Source organism: Triturus cristatus, chromosome 10 (assembly GCF_964204655.1).
Source record: "Triturus cristatus chromosome 10, aTriCri1.1, whole genome shotgun sequence".
NCBI lineage: Eukaryota > Metazoa > Chordata > Amphibia > Caudata > Salamandridae > Triturus > Triturus cristatus.
In genome coordinates, this window is record NC_140593.1 from 1,064,825,948 (window position 1) to 1,064,843,740 (window position 17,793).

General features: G+C 40.6%; 1 protein-coding gene across 6 annotated transcripts in view; it reads left to right on the plus strand.

Annotated features, from left to right (window-relative positions):
* The window catches only part of CARD11 (caspase recruitment domain family member 11), a 935,632-nt gene that overhangs the window by 629,868 nt on the left and 287,971 nt on the right, over positions 1-17,793 (plus strand). For all 6 annotated transcript variants that reach the window (XM_085629202.1, XM_085629205.1, XM_085629200.1 and 3 more), the window contains exon 8: positions 4,647-4,841. In XM_085629202.1, coding sequence (XP_085485328.1) covers positions 4,647-4,841 — 195 coding nt within the window. The remainder of the gene's footprint in view (positions 1-4,646; positions 4,842-17,793) is intronic.

Sequence of the window (17,793 nt, forward strand, 5' to 3'; positions counted from 1 at the left end):
CCCACATGTGATTTTGTTGATTTTAATCATTGTTACCATTATGGCCATAGGGTGGGTTACTGTTACTGCATGTTTTTGTACTTCCTACTATGTATAGCCTTCATGTTTTAATATTATGAACATTAAATAATTTTTATTTGGTTTTATATTTTATTCTTGTTTTGTTACATTGATACTGTATTTTATATGTATTTTTAATATGTATAGTATGTCTTTTATGATGACAATCGAATAAAGACCTTTTTTGACTTGACTTGGTTATAAATTACCTTTTTATCTTTCATGGGGTTTGGGGGGATTTTAAGTGGGGCAACACTCCTCCGCTCCATGGAAGAGCCGCTCCTGATCACAGTACATCTGTAGGCGATATTATGGCACCACATCAGCCTTCTGTTAGCCTTTTGTCTGTGTTTTTCTTCGTTCTTATAAAGTAACTACTTTACCACGAGGCGTAAAAGTCCCTGAATCCATTAATTGTTACGTCATCTTTAAAGAAAAAAGCTCTAAAAAAGCAGTGTAACTAGACTTTCACAGACAGAAACATTGAGGCTCGATTACAAACCCACCTGTTTATGGGTAATAAGTAATAGCAAAACTGTCAGGTATTACCACCATAATCAAGACTGTGTTAATGCCACCCGATATAGCTATTTCTACATCAGCAGTTACCATTTTAGTTACCATAACTTTTGACAATAACAGGCACTAACATTGGTACTACCTAGCATTTCTGCATCCTCTCTTTCGCAGTTTTAAGATTCCAGAAATGTGGACATTACAGAGATGTGTGGTATTCTCGACTATTTCTGTTTCCAACAATTTTTGACGAAATAAAAAGTTTTTTGAGGACTGGGAATCTAATTTGGGGTGTATTGCCTTTGAGTAATTACTAACAATTACTCGTAAATGTCAAGACGATTTGGCAGGGACTTAGGTAAGTTCATCAAATGTTTTACAAAAAATATATTTCTAACTGGTTAAATAATGCACACATTCACCCCTGCAAACTCAGGCGTTGGTTGAAAGTGCAGTGAATAACAAGTGGAATAGGCGAATATGTTCGTAAAATTACACAACAAATTTTGTGCTGGTGCTAGGGAAGTTTCTCCAGGATAACTTGTTTGGGCGCGGGCTACCTTGAAATTTTAGACACCCCAAAATTGACCTCAATGAGAATGCCCACATTTATCGGAGACAGTGTTAAACCTCAGTTTCATGATGCAATGTGTCTCCGCGTCAAAGTACCTCCCGTAAGGCTAAAAATCAGGAAAATACAAATTATTAAGTAAATGGGCCCATCTCAATAACTTAGTTCTAGATCAAATACAAATTAAAGGGTTTTATTTCAAATTCAAAAATAGGCGACACAGAGTCAATGCCATGAAGGCTCTCAATATAAAGTTATACAGAGAATGCTAGGTCAGAAATTAATATAAATTCCAAATGGGCAGCAAAATTTAGAGATTAATGGCATCCCTAGCAGAACAGTAAAGTCTTCTGGCTCACCCTCAAAATCAATGCCTTTTACACATTATTTTCGCATATGAAATTCCAGGATCTGCAGACTCATGGTGGTGTGAGCAAGTGTATCATTTCATCAGCAAATCAGACCACAAAAAAATAAAAGTCATATGACCTTAATACATAAGCACTATCTCACCACATGAATACTTATTCAGCACCCTCTGTGCTAATATCATCCGTAGATGATAGAACAAAACTAGACACATTTTCTAAGTGCATGTTATATGAATGAATAGGCACAGTGAACCAGTGGAAGGACCTTGGCAAAGCTGCATATTGTAACTGAGCTGGGGAACGTTCATCAAAAGCAGCACAACAATAACACTATAAATAAGGCATTACATTTCAGCTTGACTGCATGTAGTGGGCGGTGGGTGGGTGGTAGGGGAGAACATGAGTGAGAGAGGTGACTTCATTTTGGGAAAGATGACGTTCTTACTAAGCCTGGGCAAAGCACTACACTACGCTCGCGTAGTTTGCGAAGTACGCGCTACTTCGCACTACGCGAACTGCACGTAGCACAGTGCGAACACGCGTAGCGTAGTGTTGCGTAGTGCTGCGGTCATTTTTTGCTTGCTCGCGGTCCTCAACGTCAAGTTGGCGACCGCGAGCAAACAAAATGACATCCCGGCGAGACTTTTTCCTTGTTCGCGATCAGCAACATCAAGTTGGCGATCGCGAGCATGGAAAATAAACCTCCCAGCGAGATTCCCAACGCGAGGAGGTCAGGTTTCTCATTGCGGGTGGTCGCGTATGCTCGCGACCGCTCGCCATGAGAAACTACCAGTTTGCGTTGAGAAAGCTGCCGCTCGAGTAAAAATCTACTTGAGCAGCAGAAAACTACATCTCGCACTGTGCAAGATGCCATTTTCAATGATTGCACAGTGCCGGTTGCTTGTCCGCACTGTGCAATCTTTGAAAACAACATCTGGCACAGTGCGAACAAGGTACTACGCAGTTTGCGAAGTGCTACGCGTAGCTCGCGTAGTGCGAACTGCACTTTGCGTAGCTTCGCGAAGTGCTACTTCGCGAACTACGCCCAGGGTTAGTTCTTACCCAAATTGTGGGCTAGTTAACACATAGCAGAACACCGCACATGTACATATCAAAGAGAATTTGTTTAAAAAATGACAGTAGCATAGCAGTGTGTATATAATTAACAATATGCGGAATGTAAGTTAATGCTCAGTTACATACATATGTATGTAATTGAGCATGAACATACATTGTTCACAATATGATTGGAAATAGGTTTTAAACATTGGAATGCTGGAAACTCCTTTGAAGGTAAAAGGATGCTGCAGAAGGCAACCAATCAGTGGTAGCACACCTCTGTTCCAGCAGTTCAATGTTTCACTTTCTCTTCTAGCAATTTAAGTTAGAAACTTCTGTACTCCATGGGTAGAATGTTCCAATAGCATTGTAGTCCATAGCCAGGGGTATTTCAAGATGTTAAATGTCAACTCTATTGTTAGAGGCACTTGCATAAATCTCAACTCAGAGGAGGGCATTTAACAACCGAAATAGCACTCTCCAAGCCACATGTCTATGTTTTCCAGAGTTCAGTTTAATCTGAAAAATAACTATAAAAAACAGCAAAACTGAGGTATGATGTACCATTCAGCATTGCATAACTTCCAGTTCCATTAGTAACCTGATGACAGAGAAAACATCATTAATCACTGTACGGTGTTGAGCAACTTTTGGGTTACAACCTCTGGCCCACCTAACGTTTCACCTCCAGAAATGCATGGCTTAAATAAACTATGTGGCTTATACCTGCAGTGCAAATGCATGCCAAAGGCAGAAAACACCAGGTAATGAAGATATTAGGGGGGATGCTGCCTTCCCTGGGTCAAGGTTCAATGTGTATTGGGTGGCAAGTCCAGATTTCTAACAACCTGCTTACTACCAGTATTTAGCCTGATTCTATGACCTTTCAATCTTTGCCAAAAGACTATCTGAAGAATTGATTCATAAAGGGACTGACCAAAAGCATACACAGTTGGATACATGGGGATGCCAGGAGTAAAAGTCTTGTTTCCTGATTCGACAGTTTCCAACTTGACGACCACAGCATAACAGGGGTGGGAGGGCGTTTTCCCTAGCAAGGCCAGAAACAGCCTTTCCCTGGGAGTGTCTTGGGAGCCCAGCTTAGATTTTGAATGTAGTGTTTATTACCAGCATATTTTGGTACCGTGGTAAAGCTGAGATACAATATCAAGCCTCAAAGCTCCATGGCTAAAACTTCCTCACGGATCCATATCTCGGTCAGTTCGCTTCATTGAATTTTGTAAACCTTAGAAAAATATTGTCTCTGGCAGATGCTTAGTATACTGAAAAGTAGAAACACTGATAATCACTACTTTGATTTTGATATTGATATTCCTGCATTGCAGCCGAGGTTGAAAAATCCAAAGCAAAGGATTGTAAGATCATTAATGATGGTTCTAAAGACAGTACCTTCTTGCTGGATGTACAAGAATGCTCTGTCAAATGACTCACTCAGAGATAGAGCAAATTATGGAATTGTATTGCTTGGATTAGAATAGAGAGTGAAGAAAGGCTTTAACAAAATCTGAAATAATTTTCTTGAACATTATGTAGAACATTGTTGCATCGAGTGAAATTAATTTTTTTATGATCATAAATTCTCATTTTTATCTATTATCTGTGACAATTCTTGTCTTACCCGACCCACACAAAATCATGGCGGAGTCATTTAACATTTAAAATCTTTTATGCCAAGAAGTAATAAAGCAACTTGGATGTAATATGAGTGTGATATAATATGTTTAAAAATAAATGTGCTTTACAATGAAACAGAGATGTGGCTACTAAAAGATGCTCCTTTGTTTGACTAATTATTGTTTTAATGATAGAGCATATCACTGACTTGAAGGCTGTTAGGTACAACTTAGTGTGTGATAATTTTGTTTAAATTGCTACTGCTTCACATATGCCAATGTCCAGCTTTTCACACAGCACTGACTAGTACTAGTCAAGTCTTTTATTTCACCTGCGAAAACTTCCTTGTATTTCATGTGATGACATAGGTATGTATTTATTATTTATCTTAACCATTGTTGTTCATGACTTTTGTTTCTCCCACCTCACCGCAGGCCTTCCGCTCTCGAGATGAGGCCCAGACTCAGTACTCTCAGTGCTTGATAGATAAGGACAAATACAGGAAGCAAATTCGTGAACTGGAAGAAAAGAACGATGAGCTGAGAATAGAGATGGTCAGGAAAGAGGCTCGCATTGTCAACCTTGACTGCAAACTGAGACGCATGTCCAAGGACAGCTGTCTTGATCAGGTAAAAATTAATTTGGATGAACTGGGATGGGAGATGACTTGCCTCAAACTATCTATTGTGGTCTTGAATTGCCAACCTCAGTGGTCTTGAATCATCCAGGCCTATTGACCTTGAATTATCCAACCTTAGGTATCTTAAATTAATCAATCTTTGTAAATTTGAATTATTCAACATTAGTGTTCTTGAATTATTCAATTTTAGGCATCCTGAATTGTCTGAACTTACTGTTTTGGTGTTTTTTTTCAGTTGTTATGTAGCCCAACACGGCGCAAAGGCTTTAGCCCACTTTACATGAGAACCAGATTACATTACACTAGTACAGATTTTTGATATGGCACAGGGAGATTAAGGGATTTGCCCAGAATCGCAGGATGTTGTGTGTAGAACAGAACTCAAACCTGGCTCCTCAGTTTCAAATTAACAGCTCCTCCCCTTCTTGAACTATCCAGTCTTAGTGGTCTTTATTTGTTCAATTCTAGATGTCATGAATTATGCAACTTCAGAGGGTCTACAATTGAAACAGTCTAGCGAGCAAATCTCTAAAATATACTCCGCTTTTCCAAATGTACGTCACTAAGTATCAGCAAAACACAACATTAAAAGGCTTTCAGGAAAAGAGGTCTTTTAAGGGTGTAGTCTTCGTCCAAAAAATGAAGTGGTATTCAAACAATGATCCAGCATTACTAAGAAATAAAATTATTTCATATTAAAATTAGTCAAGGTAAACTCCCCTGTCTTCTTACCTAATACCCAATCCAATTCAATTCAATTTAGTTTTCATTTGTTACAGAACTCCTACGGAGGTCCACAAAAATACACCAACACAATAAAAAAAATACTTTAACTACTTTTTTTTCCCTTTTTTTTTTTTCAAACACTACAGTAAATCAAAAACGGATGAAAGAGAGAAAAACTTACCTTGTAAAGGATGCAACATTCTACATTGTCCAACCAGCAAACATTACAGCACACAAATCAAACTCCCCAAGAATTTCCTAATAAATGGCCAGAAATGTTTTAAACAATTGAAATATCCCATGGCAAACCATTTCATTTGGTGGGGACAGGACAAAAGATCGAGCTTCCTGAGCCAAGTGAGTATTACATTTGATAACTGAAAGTCTAAAAAACATGCGCCTTGCGCATTGCCATTTGAAGTTCCGGACACACAAATAGCATGCGATTAAGATCCTGAATTTGTAAAAAACACAATTCACAGATTCACTTATTTCAAATTTCTAATTGGCAGGACATTTAGGACCTGATTATGATAGCGATGAACCGGCCACCGGCAGACTGCCAGTGGCGGGTTCACCGCCATCGTGCGACCATTTTCCACCCGCCAGATAAGGATGGCGTTCGGAGTACTGGCGGACAGAAAGCCTGTCTGCCACGGGTCCAACATAGGAAATCGTTACGATTGCCTGTCAGACACGGCCAGCATAACTAGAATTGTGGCGCTGCCTAACAGGCACCGTCAGCCATATTAGGATGCTGCATTACACCAGCGTTTGAATGGCGGTTCCTCCGCCATTCAAAGATTGGCGGAGATTGACTTTGGTGGCCTGTTGCAGGCCCCCCTTATTCAGGGGCAATGCAATTGTGCACTTGGGGGCACCTATGGTGCCCCCATACAGTTCCCTTCACCAGGTGGCAGGCATTGTGTGGTGCCTGCCATGTAGTGCAGGGAAATGCACAACATGCATTTTTGCCATTAGGGCGGGTGCTCCAGCCAGCAGCACCCGCCACAATAGTAGATATGCACAATGCGACCGCCATAGTGGCAGTCGCATTATAATTGCATGTGCGGGATCGCCGCCATATGGCTGGGTGGTCCTGATTCCCGTGATGATGGTGGACGGACTCAAGTCCATCCGCCATTGTAATCACCCCCTTATTTGCTCAATAACCAGCAACACAAGCTTATTTCATAACCTTAGTTTCTTGTGATATCAGAAGAAGGTGACCTGCAGCTTTCCTGTACCCCTCAGTGTCCCGACCCACTCAATAAAGCCTCTTTCCTAGTTGCTTTTCATGGTTTCTCTGATTCAGCCCTTCCATAGTGTTCCCTTTATACATGGACGGCATGATAGAATCCTCAAATCTATTTATTTAAGCATTTAATAACCTACTTTTCAATAGTCTCAGACCTACAAAAACCTAGATCCCCTTCTTCAACCAGTCACATTCCTAGAAAAATTCACATATGAGAAAACTGAAATCATGATTTTGGAAACTGTTATTTTAAATGGCCAAGCTATGCAAAAGATTAACCCTTTCAAGCCCATCTTTCACCTTTTAAAACACCAATATCTCCAAAATACTGATCCGATTTACACCAAACCTCAAAAAGCACACAATCATATCAAGTATGGAGTAAATCAGTTCAGCAGCTCTTGCTGTAGCAGTGAGCAAAATTTCCTGTGTGGGGCTAAAAACGAAAAACACATTTTGACCCCCCTCCTTAACCTTTTTCTCGAATGGGCAAACTGCGGCAGCTAAGTGACTGCCAAATTTATACCAGAAAATTCCTTTTCAATGGAAAGTGCAGCCGAATCTTAACCACACAGTGGAAAACCAAGGATAAAAGGAAGTTATGTTAGCTTTGATTATAACACCTTAATGTATGTGTAAAGAAACATCATGGACATTCACTTAAAAACCACTGTTAAAGTACAGTTATGGTTATGAATTAAAAACTAAAAAAAAATGACATTCGCAACTATTGGAACCATTGGGTACTATCATCAGTGATGTCATCAATAATGTCATCAATGGTATAATTTGAGATGTCATCGGTGATGTTATTAAGATGCCATTTAACATGCAATAATTGATGTCATATGTGAGGTCATAATCTCTGCATGAGAGAGTGTTGTAAGTGATGGTTAGTTTACTTAACCATAACTGGCAAATTAAATTGTGATTTTGATTTTGTTTTGTAAGCATAACTTCACTTTAACTGAAGTTTCTTTTTTTTCATTCAATTTCTAATTTGTTCAGTCATATGTTAAGGTCTTATTAACAAAGCTAACCATGACTTAACATCAAACTTTGATTTTTCAGTGAATTTGTGTTTTTGTTATCTCGTTGTTTTCCCATTGTTATCATGACCTCATCCAACAGTTACTTGCACTTTACCTCCTAATTACACCCAACACCCCTATGGATGGTCTTTGGCCATGCACAGCAGGGTTTGGTTGCAAAGCCTGGCATTTAGCAAGGCTCTGTGCAGGTGGCCAAGCCTCGCTGTACACTGTGTCAAACCCTTTACAAACTTCCAACCACTTCGGAGCACAGCCTTTGGCCATGTTTTAGGGGGGCTGGCCACAGGTCATATGGTCAACCTCTGCACCCAACCCTCCACAGGTGGACACCCCTGCTGTGCACGGAAGATAGTCAAAGGCCAGGCCCTGTACCAGCCCTCCACGGGCAGCCAACCCCAATTGTTCATCGACTTCAGCCCCTTTAATGTATTTTTAATTTTTTTAAGAGTGTAAAACAAATAAGACTTTATGGACTCTAGCCAAGGGTTCATTAACCCCAAAAAGGGTCTTGGTTCCTTGTTGGCTGTCCTGCAGCAAATGGGATTCAAGGAGCTATTTAAGGGTCTAAGACCATGATGACAATTAGAATAAATAATTGGCAGACAGGTGCCACAGGCCAGGATTGAGGTGCACCAAAAGGGCTGTCAATGATTATCAGTAACAGGACATCAGGGGGTGTTGTTTAAGGTCAACATATAGGTTCATCCTTCTAGCCACATGTTTCCAGTGTTTGGAAAGCAGGTGTGGTGCCTATGAGGACTGATATGCACTGGCAGGACTGTGTAGTTCTCAATACTGGATTGCCAGTTGAGGTTAAAGGTCAAAATGTAAGCCCATTGTCATGGCTGTTTCATTTTCACCAGCTCTGTATCTCAATCATTGCTCACAAAGACTCAACATTCTCTACTAGTGATTAAGGCAGATCCTTTGTTTTTGTTAAGCCCTTAACAAACCTCAGTCAGACAAGGTGCATGGTTTTCCTTTTGCTGAGGAGCATCTTAAAATCCCTCTGCATGTCACCCATTGGGCTTGTGTGTGTTACGTATTTTTGGGGATCCCAGGCCCTCAGGGATCCTCAGGTATCAGACCCTTCGTTGATCGCCGTATCATGTTCCCTACAATATCAGTGTTCGCTCCTGGTTTATACCATCAGCTCCAAAAGGAAATATATCCCTTTCACAGAAAAGGAGGATCAGCTGTTGTCTCTCACTCCCCAACCAGTGAGTGATTATGCTCTGTTGGACAGTGGGTGTTAGGAGTCAGAAAAACCTCCCAGAGAATCTTTTTTCTGAAGGTGATGATAAAATAGAGCTCGGCACTTGTGCCCCAAACAAGTACACACACAATCGGTATCTTACTGTCATAAGACTGTTTTGCAGTATTTTTCTACAAATCAGGTGTATAAGAATGATCATACTTTTTATAAATAACTCAGCAAATGGTCTGCAAATAGGGGAGATTGTCAATAGGCCATATCCCATGTAATCAAATATCCCTATCCTGTATGTCTGTGCCCTACATGAAGTGCCTAAATGTTGTCAGCCATATATATGGCCATTTAAACTTCCTAAGCATAAATTATGCCACACCATGTGTAGTTTACCTGTATACTTTGGGTCACTCAGCAGTGAGAATCCACCCTTTCAACAACTCCACTCAGCAACCAGTCCATGTGTCTAACCCAGGCCTGCACTGGCACCGTATATAACTTTATTATTAATTATATTTTATCACGTCCTGTTGCAGTCACAGTTCCAAGGTCAGCACCAGAAAATAGAAAACGTTCCTTTGCTGTCCTCTTAGCTTGGACGGTGCCAGAGAACAGGACTTTCTATACTGAAAACAACAAACTAGAGCATATGTTTGTGAGCATTACCAACCAAACAGTTAGACTGCTTCTCTATACCCCATGCCAAACATGCACATTTTCCAATATTAAATGCAAACAAGCAGTCTGGTTGGCATGCAGTCAGGCCTGTCTTACATACTTGCACTATTCTCTCACAAAAGCATACCACACATGATAGCAGATTTGTTAATGTGAAGTGTTGCTGAAGGTCAGTGGTGAAGTGCAGTGGGAATACTATATGTGGAGCCTGGTACTAGAACAGCAGAGATACTGCAGTTACTGACTGGGGTGCATCATTGTAGCTGTGTATTTGTTCCGGTAGAGGCAGAGGTGAGGTTGCTATGGGTCAGAATTGACTTGCATTGATGTATTTGTGTCTTTCCTCAGCTGGAATAATAGAGGAGGTGGAGGTGATATGTGAAATGCATTCAGCTCATATAGGAGGATGCAAGTTCTGGAGCAACAGTGGGTGCTGCTGGATTAGGGGCATCAGTACATCTAGTATGTTATAGAATAGGGAGTCAGGCTATGGGTATGGCTGAGGTGCTTTTGAAGAACTGCATTTTTCTCAGTGTTGGGATTATAAGGATCTCTGTAAGTGAAGGTGAAGGTGCATTGGCAGGGCAGTATGCTTTCCCACTAAGAAATGGTAGGGGGTGCTCCTGGGGAAGGTCAAGAACTTTGAGAAGGTTACTGAGTCTGGATGTTGTCACTGAAGTGGCAATGGCTTCTGTGGGTTATGATTGAGGTGTTGTCGAAAATGCCTCTGTGAGTGACCATGATGGCTGCAGTTGGGTTGTGAGGGGCATTGGTACAACTATAAGAGTCACAGTGGTTTGTTGATATAGCCTATTAGCCCACTGACAAGGTCTATACCATTTGTTAAAGACCCTGAAACTGAGTTATAGTCCCAAGCCGCAGGCGAGGCCGTATAACAAAGAGGGCCTTTAACAACCGGTGTCGCCCACAGCAGAAGGGCTATAAGGCTATTAGATTATTCCACACACTAAGGGTAGAATGTTCTGAAATAAAAAGGGACAACATTAAGAAAAACCTGGGAATGTTGGAGCTCCGGGCTTCTACCAGCCATTATAAACCCAGAGTTAATCTATTGAAGAATGGATCTCTCAAAATTCTGATGTTTTAATCTATGTAAAACAGTAGCAGGGGGTGCTTGTGTTGCGTGAAATGTCAGTAAATCTGCCCCCTGTCGATTGCCCTGCTTAGAAACAACATAAGCCCAGTATGGAGCATTATATGACAACTAAGTTATTGTTACTATATATAAATTTTCCTCACACATATTTCGCGAGGATATCTTCAGACAAGACTGGATGGTACAGTTTGCTGGGTCGTTAAGCCCAGCCCTGGTCCAATGCTATCCAACTTGTTAGGGAAATGATCACATACTTCTAGCCACCTACATTTCCCACCATCATTTGCAAACAGCTGAATGCATTACACTGCCCATGCTGCTTTTCTTAAAAAATAAACAATTGCTAAATTAAAATAAAAAATATTAAATGAGTCTGATTGCGTGTAATTCCGGATTACTGACTTTCGTGCATTTCGCATATTTTTTTCTTGCGGTCACACTTTACCGTATATTTTTCGTCCCACAGGAAACCAGTTTGAGTTGAAAATGACCTGTGACAAACGTTAAACTGATCACTGCATGTCCACAAACCATCTTCTGCTTAAAAAATGCTCACACCACTTCATTTTTATTCGCAAGTTTTCACTTGAGACACCAAGTACATTTTTCTTAAAGTGTAATTTCAATGTCATTTTCAATGAGATTATCTATATTGCAAGAGGGAAAATGCATTTTGATTAACTCCTTTGTGTAAGGTTTTAAGATCTGAAGCAGGGTCTTCACATCTAAGTGCTTTTGTGCCCCCCAAACAAATATGCATGTGCTGAATCATGTGTTTTAATTTCCATTCAGGAAAAGAAGTTAGTGATAATTTACTCATATATTTTTTTGAAGTCTGATAGGAAGTGAAATCATTTTCCTATAACAACATTTCAAAGACTTACAGATACACTTTATTACAGCATGAAAAACAAGTAAAAATAACCAGAGGCAACACAGAATGCAATCCACTAGAGAAAGTGCATGGGCGTAAGGATCACATTCTTACATCTGTCTTCCTAAATTATTTTGTTTATTATTCTATCAGTTTCGCTGTTCCCGTGTTGCTTTTATTTTCATCAGCACAACTTGCGTAATTACTTCATTAACGGCAGAGAATAACAAATGATTAGCGAGCAACAGTTTGATTCCAATTAGCAAAATGCTCATTTCTTAATGAAAGTGATTTGTTATGTGAATCAGCATTTGGAGAAAGGTCAGCTTTAGCTATTTAAGTCTGAGCAGATACTTCAGCTTAATGTCTACATTAAGGTAACTAGGTGTACAACTTTCTCAGGCAGAAGAACATTAAACAAGCATTGACAGAGCTAATATGCTTGACCATAATAGAGCGTATGTTCATAGAGGTACATAAATTGCAAAGATATATGCATGCATGCTGGTAGACCAATATGTTTATAACACTCTATGCACACAAAGACCAAAACATATGCATACATGGATGTAGACATAGAACACTTATACAAACAATCATGCATATAAACATCACATGTGCAGATTCCCGCGTACGCTTAGAATACACAAGGTACTTCACACAGGTTGAAAAAACTCACAGGCACACATCCACGCCTGTTTTCATAGCTGTCAGTTGATAATGCAGGCTACCTTCAGCTAGTGTTGCTTTTTGGCTCAAATGTATTTTAAATGCCAGGATGTTAAAGTCCATATTTATGGTAGTAACAATAAAACTGTAAGATCACAAATGCAAAGTTCTGTTGGCTAAAACACCCAAAGTAGCTGAATGTGTCAAACATGAAATGCACCATTTGACAGGTATGGACAAACACAAATAAATACATGAATGAATATACAAGTGAAATGGTGCACCCGAAGATATTGTAGTCCAAAAATTTCCAACTTTATCCCAAATTCTTTTTATTCTTCCGTGTGATTCATAAAATCATTTTACATACATAGCAACATCCAGCCAATGCGTTTCGTTCCCAAATGTTTTCGGGAACTTCATCAGGGCTCCAATTTATTCATATTCTTTATACTCCCAATCTGGAGTTCTTGTGGATTTAATCTCCGAAATTCTTTAGGTACATCAAGAAATTGTTATCACCAGGTGGCCGTCATAGTCATGGATCACATCCATCAATTAGGTATATTCGTCCCGTTCTGTTCACACACGATGTTAGGGAATAGTATCTCCCAGATGGTACCTTGATACATATTGCATCTCCACAATGACGTTCGTCAACAAATACATGGGTGGCTTGATCAAAAATACAACAATGGTCTCTTGAGTGTTCGCATTTTGGCCTTTTTTGTTTGTTTCCTTGCTTTAAAAGGAATTAAATATGTTTTTGCATTTTTGCAACCAACTACATGGGGATAATATGGATATACATGGATTTTTAAAAATTATTTTACTTTGAACGACAAATAGACCTTTTTCATTGGCCTTGGTTTACATTCCGCCACATTATAGTTCTCGTGCCATAAAACTTTGTTAAAGGACAGAATCGAATTAAGTTGATGAGCACTTTGAAACTAATGAGCTGTCACCACTAGTCAATGTACTAAAGGTGTTCCGAAAAGGCACACGCCTTGCTCAATTGGTTTTGTGAAGATTACATTTATTTCTATATACCCAGAACGGCCACATTATGCTGTTAAATGTGATGAAGACATGAGGATTGGTGCTTGCATACTTCTCTCACTAAAGCAATCACAGGGCAATCAATTTAACTGTCCCTTTTCTTGTATCTTCAAAAACCTTGGTATGAATGAATACCACAGGTGGAAATCATTAAACAAAAGTTAAAACATACTTTGTATTTAAGGAGCTCAGCCATGGAATACAAGTCACCTTCTGGCCTGAGAAAAGGTATAGCAGCTGCATTGGATTGCTTCATACCTTCAAAGGTTATTATTTGTCAGAGTGTAGGAAGGCTCCCTACACTGTGTAACATGTAAATTCAGGTGCATGAGTCAGTGAGTATATGAGTGAGTGTGCGTATATTTTTATAGAGCACAAATTGCTCTAAGTACTTAGGAAGGATGCCTTCTGTTGGTGGTAACGATAGGGTGAAGTGATGGAAGGTTTAGTGAATTGGTGAATTTTTTTAAGTAAACAATGTCATATACAATGTGAATTGTAGAGACGCATGACAGAAGGGAGCTACTGTAGCTGTGTCACAATGTGGAAGAGCCCTACGCTCAACCAAACTTGCTTGCTGCTACCTAACTGTTAGGAATGGAAGGTGTGCATTGATCTTGAGGCTTGGAGAAACTTCATTTTGCCAGGGAGTTATAGAGGCGCCATTACTTATACACTTTTATTAACCAAACAAGTTCTAAACTTGATACGGCCTTCCACTTGCAACCCCTGCCGTGACACTGTTGCCCCTAAAACAAGGCCCCATTTCTTGAGTCCAGTAATATCCCACACCCAGGAACTGTGAGTACCTGGAGTTTCACAAATAGAACACAGAGCTGTTTGCAATGTTGCCTTGAGTTGGCCAGTGCCTCTACCACCAAACATCTCAATTGATATTATGTGAAGTGACTAACCTTCCTCAGCAGAAAAATCTGAAAGCACATATTTTTAGCAACAAAATATAGTTGGCAGTCTATTAAAAAGTTTATCTAAAATAACTCCTCTCCCCCTCCCCCGCATTTTGAGTCTATACGTCAGTAAAAGAGCCAATCAAAGAATTGTGTAATGGCCTCGCAAAGGCTTTTCTGCTTCAGCTGAAGCCTGCATCTTTCGAAAGATGCTTCACTGGCAGGAAAATAACCATAAGGGATTGTGAACCCCGTTCCAGAGCATTGCCAGTTAGTTGCATATGTCTGGCAATGCCATCTGCATGTTGGAAGCAGGGTTGCACTGTCTTATATGGCAATCAGACAGTGCCAGAGGGAAGGGACTAATAGTTCAGTGCGTTGGCCAGTTTTAGGAGGTTTGTGGAACTGTTTTTTTTCTGGTGGGCCAGTTTTTACTGTTGAATTTCCTGGCATGACCACAAACATTGCCTGCAGTAAGCACAAATGCATGCAGCCTTCTATACCTTTCCAAACACCAATACAAATTGTATTTACAAGTTCACAACTGCCCCATTTACAATTTTGGGATATTATCTTTAGCTCTTTAATTCACTAATGGGGGGCATTTTTTGTTTTGCTATCCGGGCCTATTTTCTGTCTGAATTCGACACTAGTTGGAAGGTCAGGGTGTGAACAGCACAGCACACCTCTCAGCTCATTGGAGAGATAGTTGCTGCTGAAATTCACACACCTAGATTAAACAGATTGGTGTCACAGTCTGACAAAGCCTCAAAAAGAGATCAACTCCATCCACCTCTCCCCTTGCAAGTAGACATAGTTCAGGGCAAAACAGAAAACAAAAAGAAGGGTGGTTAAGGGGGTGGAGAAGACGGATGGAAGTAAAAAACACAACTAAAGAAATTGCAGTGGGCAAACAAGTGCTACATTTGTGCCAGTAATAGCTGATGATGGGTTATAGTATTCTTTTTTGGATAGAGGGACTTATTTTTTATCATTAGACTTTTACCCAGACAGAGAGAGAGAAAGGGAGCAAAAAGGAGAAAGTATGAGGAGCAAGAACCTGGAAGAACAGTGACAAAAGCAGACAATAGGAATGAGAAAGGAGCTGCAAAATTGAGTGTAAATGTCAGAAAGTCTACCATTGCAAAAGAATGAGGCAGGGGGTGGAATCAAGACCAGTCAGCCTTGGTATTCAGCAACACTGGCATCTGGTAGCATCTGTAGCAGTCTCTTAAGGCCTGCATTAAATGTGCTCCATTATCATATGTGAGAGATAAAATCCGACACTCAGGTGTTCGGAATTTATTTGGTGTGCTAATTATCACCTATTATGGGGTTCGGGCAACTAACAAGTAGATTTTGGTGCTTACTGCACCAGAATCTGCATGTTGTAGCAATTCCCAGGCCCTTTACCCATGGTACATGTTGTCAGGTTTGAACTGATGAAATGTATTGGTGGACATTTGTGAGGTGCAATGTTACCCCCAAAACTAATAGTTCTACTAAGTGTGGTGACAGGAGTTTCTGCACATGCTGGCATTTAATGCACCACTCATTATGAAAGGCCATGAAAAACTTTGGGAACTTATTGTTTCACAAATTGAGGACTGAATCAAATAAAGAAATCAAGAAAGAACAATGGGCCTCATGTACAAAGATTTTTTGCGGTCACACAGAAATGCATTTTGCAGAATCAAAAGGTAGGTGATGCAAAATACCTTCTTAAAATGTATCAAAACCCTTTTACGAAATGGAAAAGCCTTTTCCACTTGTAAAAGGGCTTTTGTGATCCATTTTGAATTGGAAAAAGAGGTGTGGGGTGTAAAAGAGGAGTCGCCCTTATATTTGGAGTTTACAATGAGGTGCAGCACTGTTTTGTGACCACAGTTGCAGTTGCAAACCATTGATCAATTACCTAGGCTCAAGTAACTAATTCACAAAGGGGAACATGCTCCTATGGGGCACATTCCTCTTTGGGTAGAGTGTAAGCAGTCTCAGGTGAAGCAAGAAGTTGTCTCATGCTGACCATCCTGGCTTGAAGCTGCTGTTGATCAGCCATCAGCTTGCATTAAATCCTTAATGCTGTTGCTTTGCCCCATTGTTGGCTCTCAAAGGCTTTGTTTGTGATCCTGTGTCACCACAGGATGGATGCATAAGGATGGTGAGCCTGGCTTTATGCTGTCCCTCACTGTCTAGCCAGACATGCCCACCCACAGAATGTTTTCACTCCCTTGCCTTAGCTTGCTTGCAGGCAACATGGGGTGGCAGCCTTCTTCCAGTCACTATCCTCCCAGGTTAGTGTAGACAGTTCTGCCCGAGGCCATAGGCAGTCCATTCTTGTGTTCTTAGGTGGTCACTTGTGGGGAGGTAAATGGATGCGTCCCAATTTCTTCTTATTGGGTGGGAGAGTCTCCCACCATGTCAGCATGGTTATAGCTTCTCACTCGAGTCTAATAGAGCAGGCAGTGCACCATCAGGCCTCATCATGCTCAAGCCAGACCCAGACCCACCAACTCTGTTATACTATTCCAGTTGCTGTTTTGACCATATTCTCGGTTCGCTCATGGGGCCCCTGCTGCTGCCTCGACTCTGCATCCCAGCCCCATCATTGGGCATGTGTGTTGACACCTCATCTCATCGTGGCTGCTAAGACTGTAATTGTTCCTCGAGAGCCTGCCACAAGGGGGTGTATGTGCTCCAGATCACACCCAGCAGAGCTGTCTACTTTTCTCTCCTCTACTGCCACTCAGTTGGGACCCCAGCGAGGCAGTTTGTCCTCCCTTCAGCATATCTGCAGCAGGTTGCCCCTTGTGCATGGGAGATGGCCACCATGTTATCTTCCTCGTCCTTGGAAGATAACCAAATTAGCACCTCCAAGTTCATTCTACTGAATGCTTTTTAGCACTTTAAGTGCAGCTTATCCCCTTCTCAATGTTGGTGTACTCTGGTGGATAGCTTTGTGCACTTCTGGGCTCATGTTGCCTTAGGAAGCCAGCGGTGAGAACAACTAAAAGTGCATGTTATTCACTTGGGCTCAAGGCCATGCCTCCAAAGACACCAAGAAACGTATTCATACAAGGTTTAAAAAGTGAAGGCAATAGGTAAATTCAGGAAAAGCACAGTAATAGAGTATAGAGCAAAACAAATATCAGGAAACCGCAATGTTCAAGAGATGCAATTAAAATATAAGTACAAAGAGAAAAGGAGGCAAGACAGAAAAATAGTAGAACAATAGTGGGATTAAAACAGATGAGTCAGAATAAAAAGTGTCAGAACTGTAGTGTAAGAAGCAGTTCCAATGGAGAAGGGGTTAGAGGGAAATAGACAGAAGGTAGCGGGTAGACAGAGGTCCCAATAGCTACTTAGAAAATAATGTTGAGCCTTCAA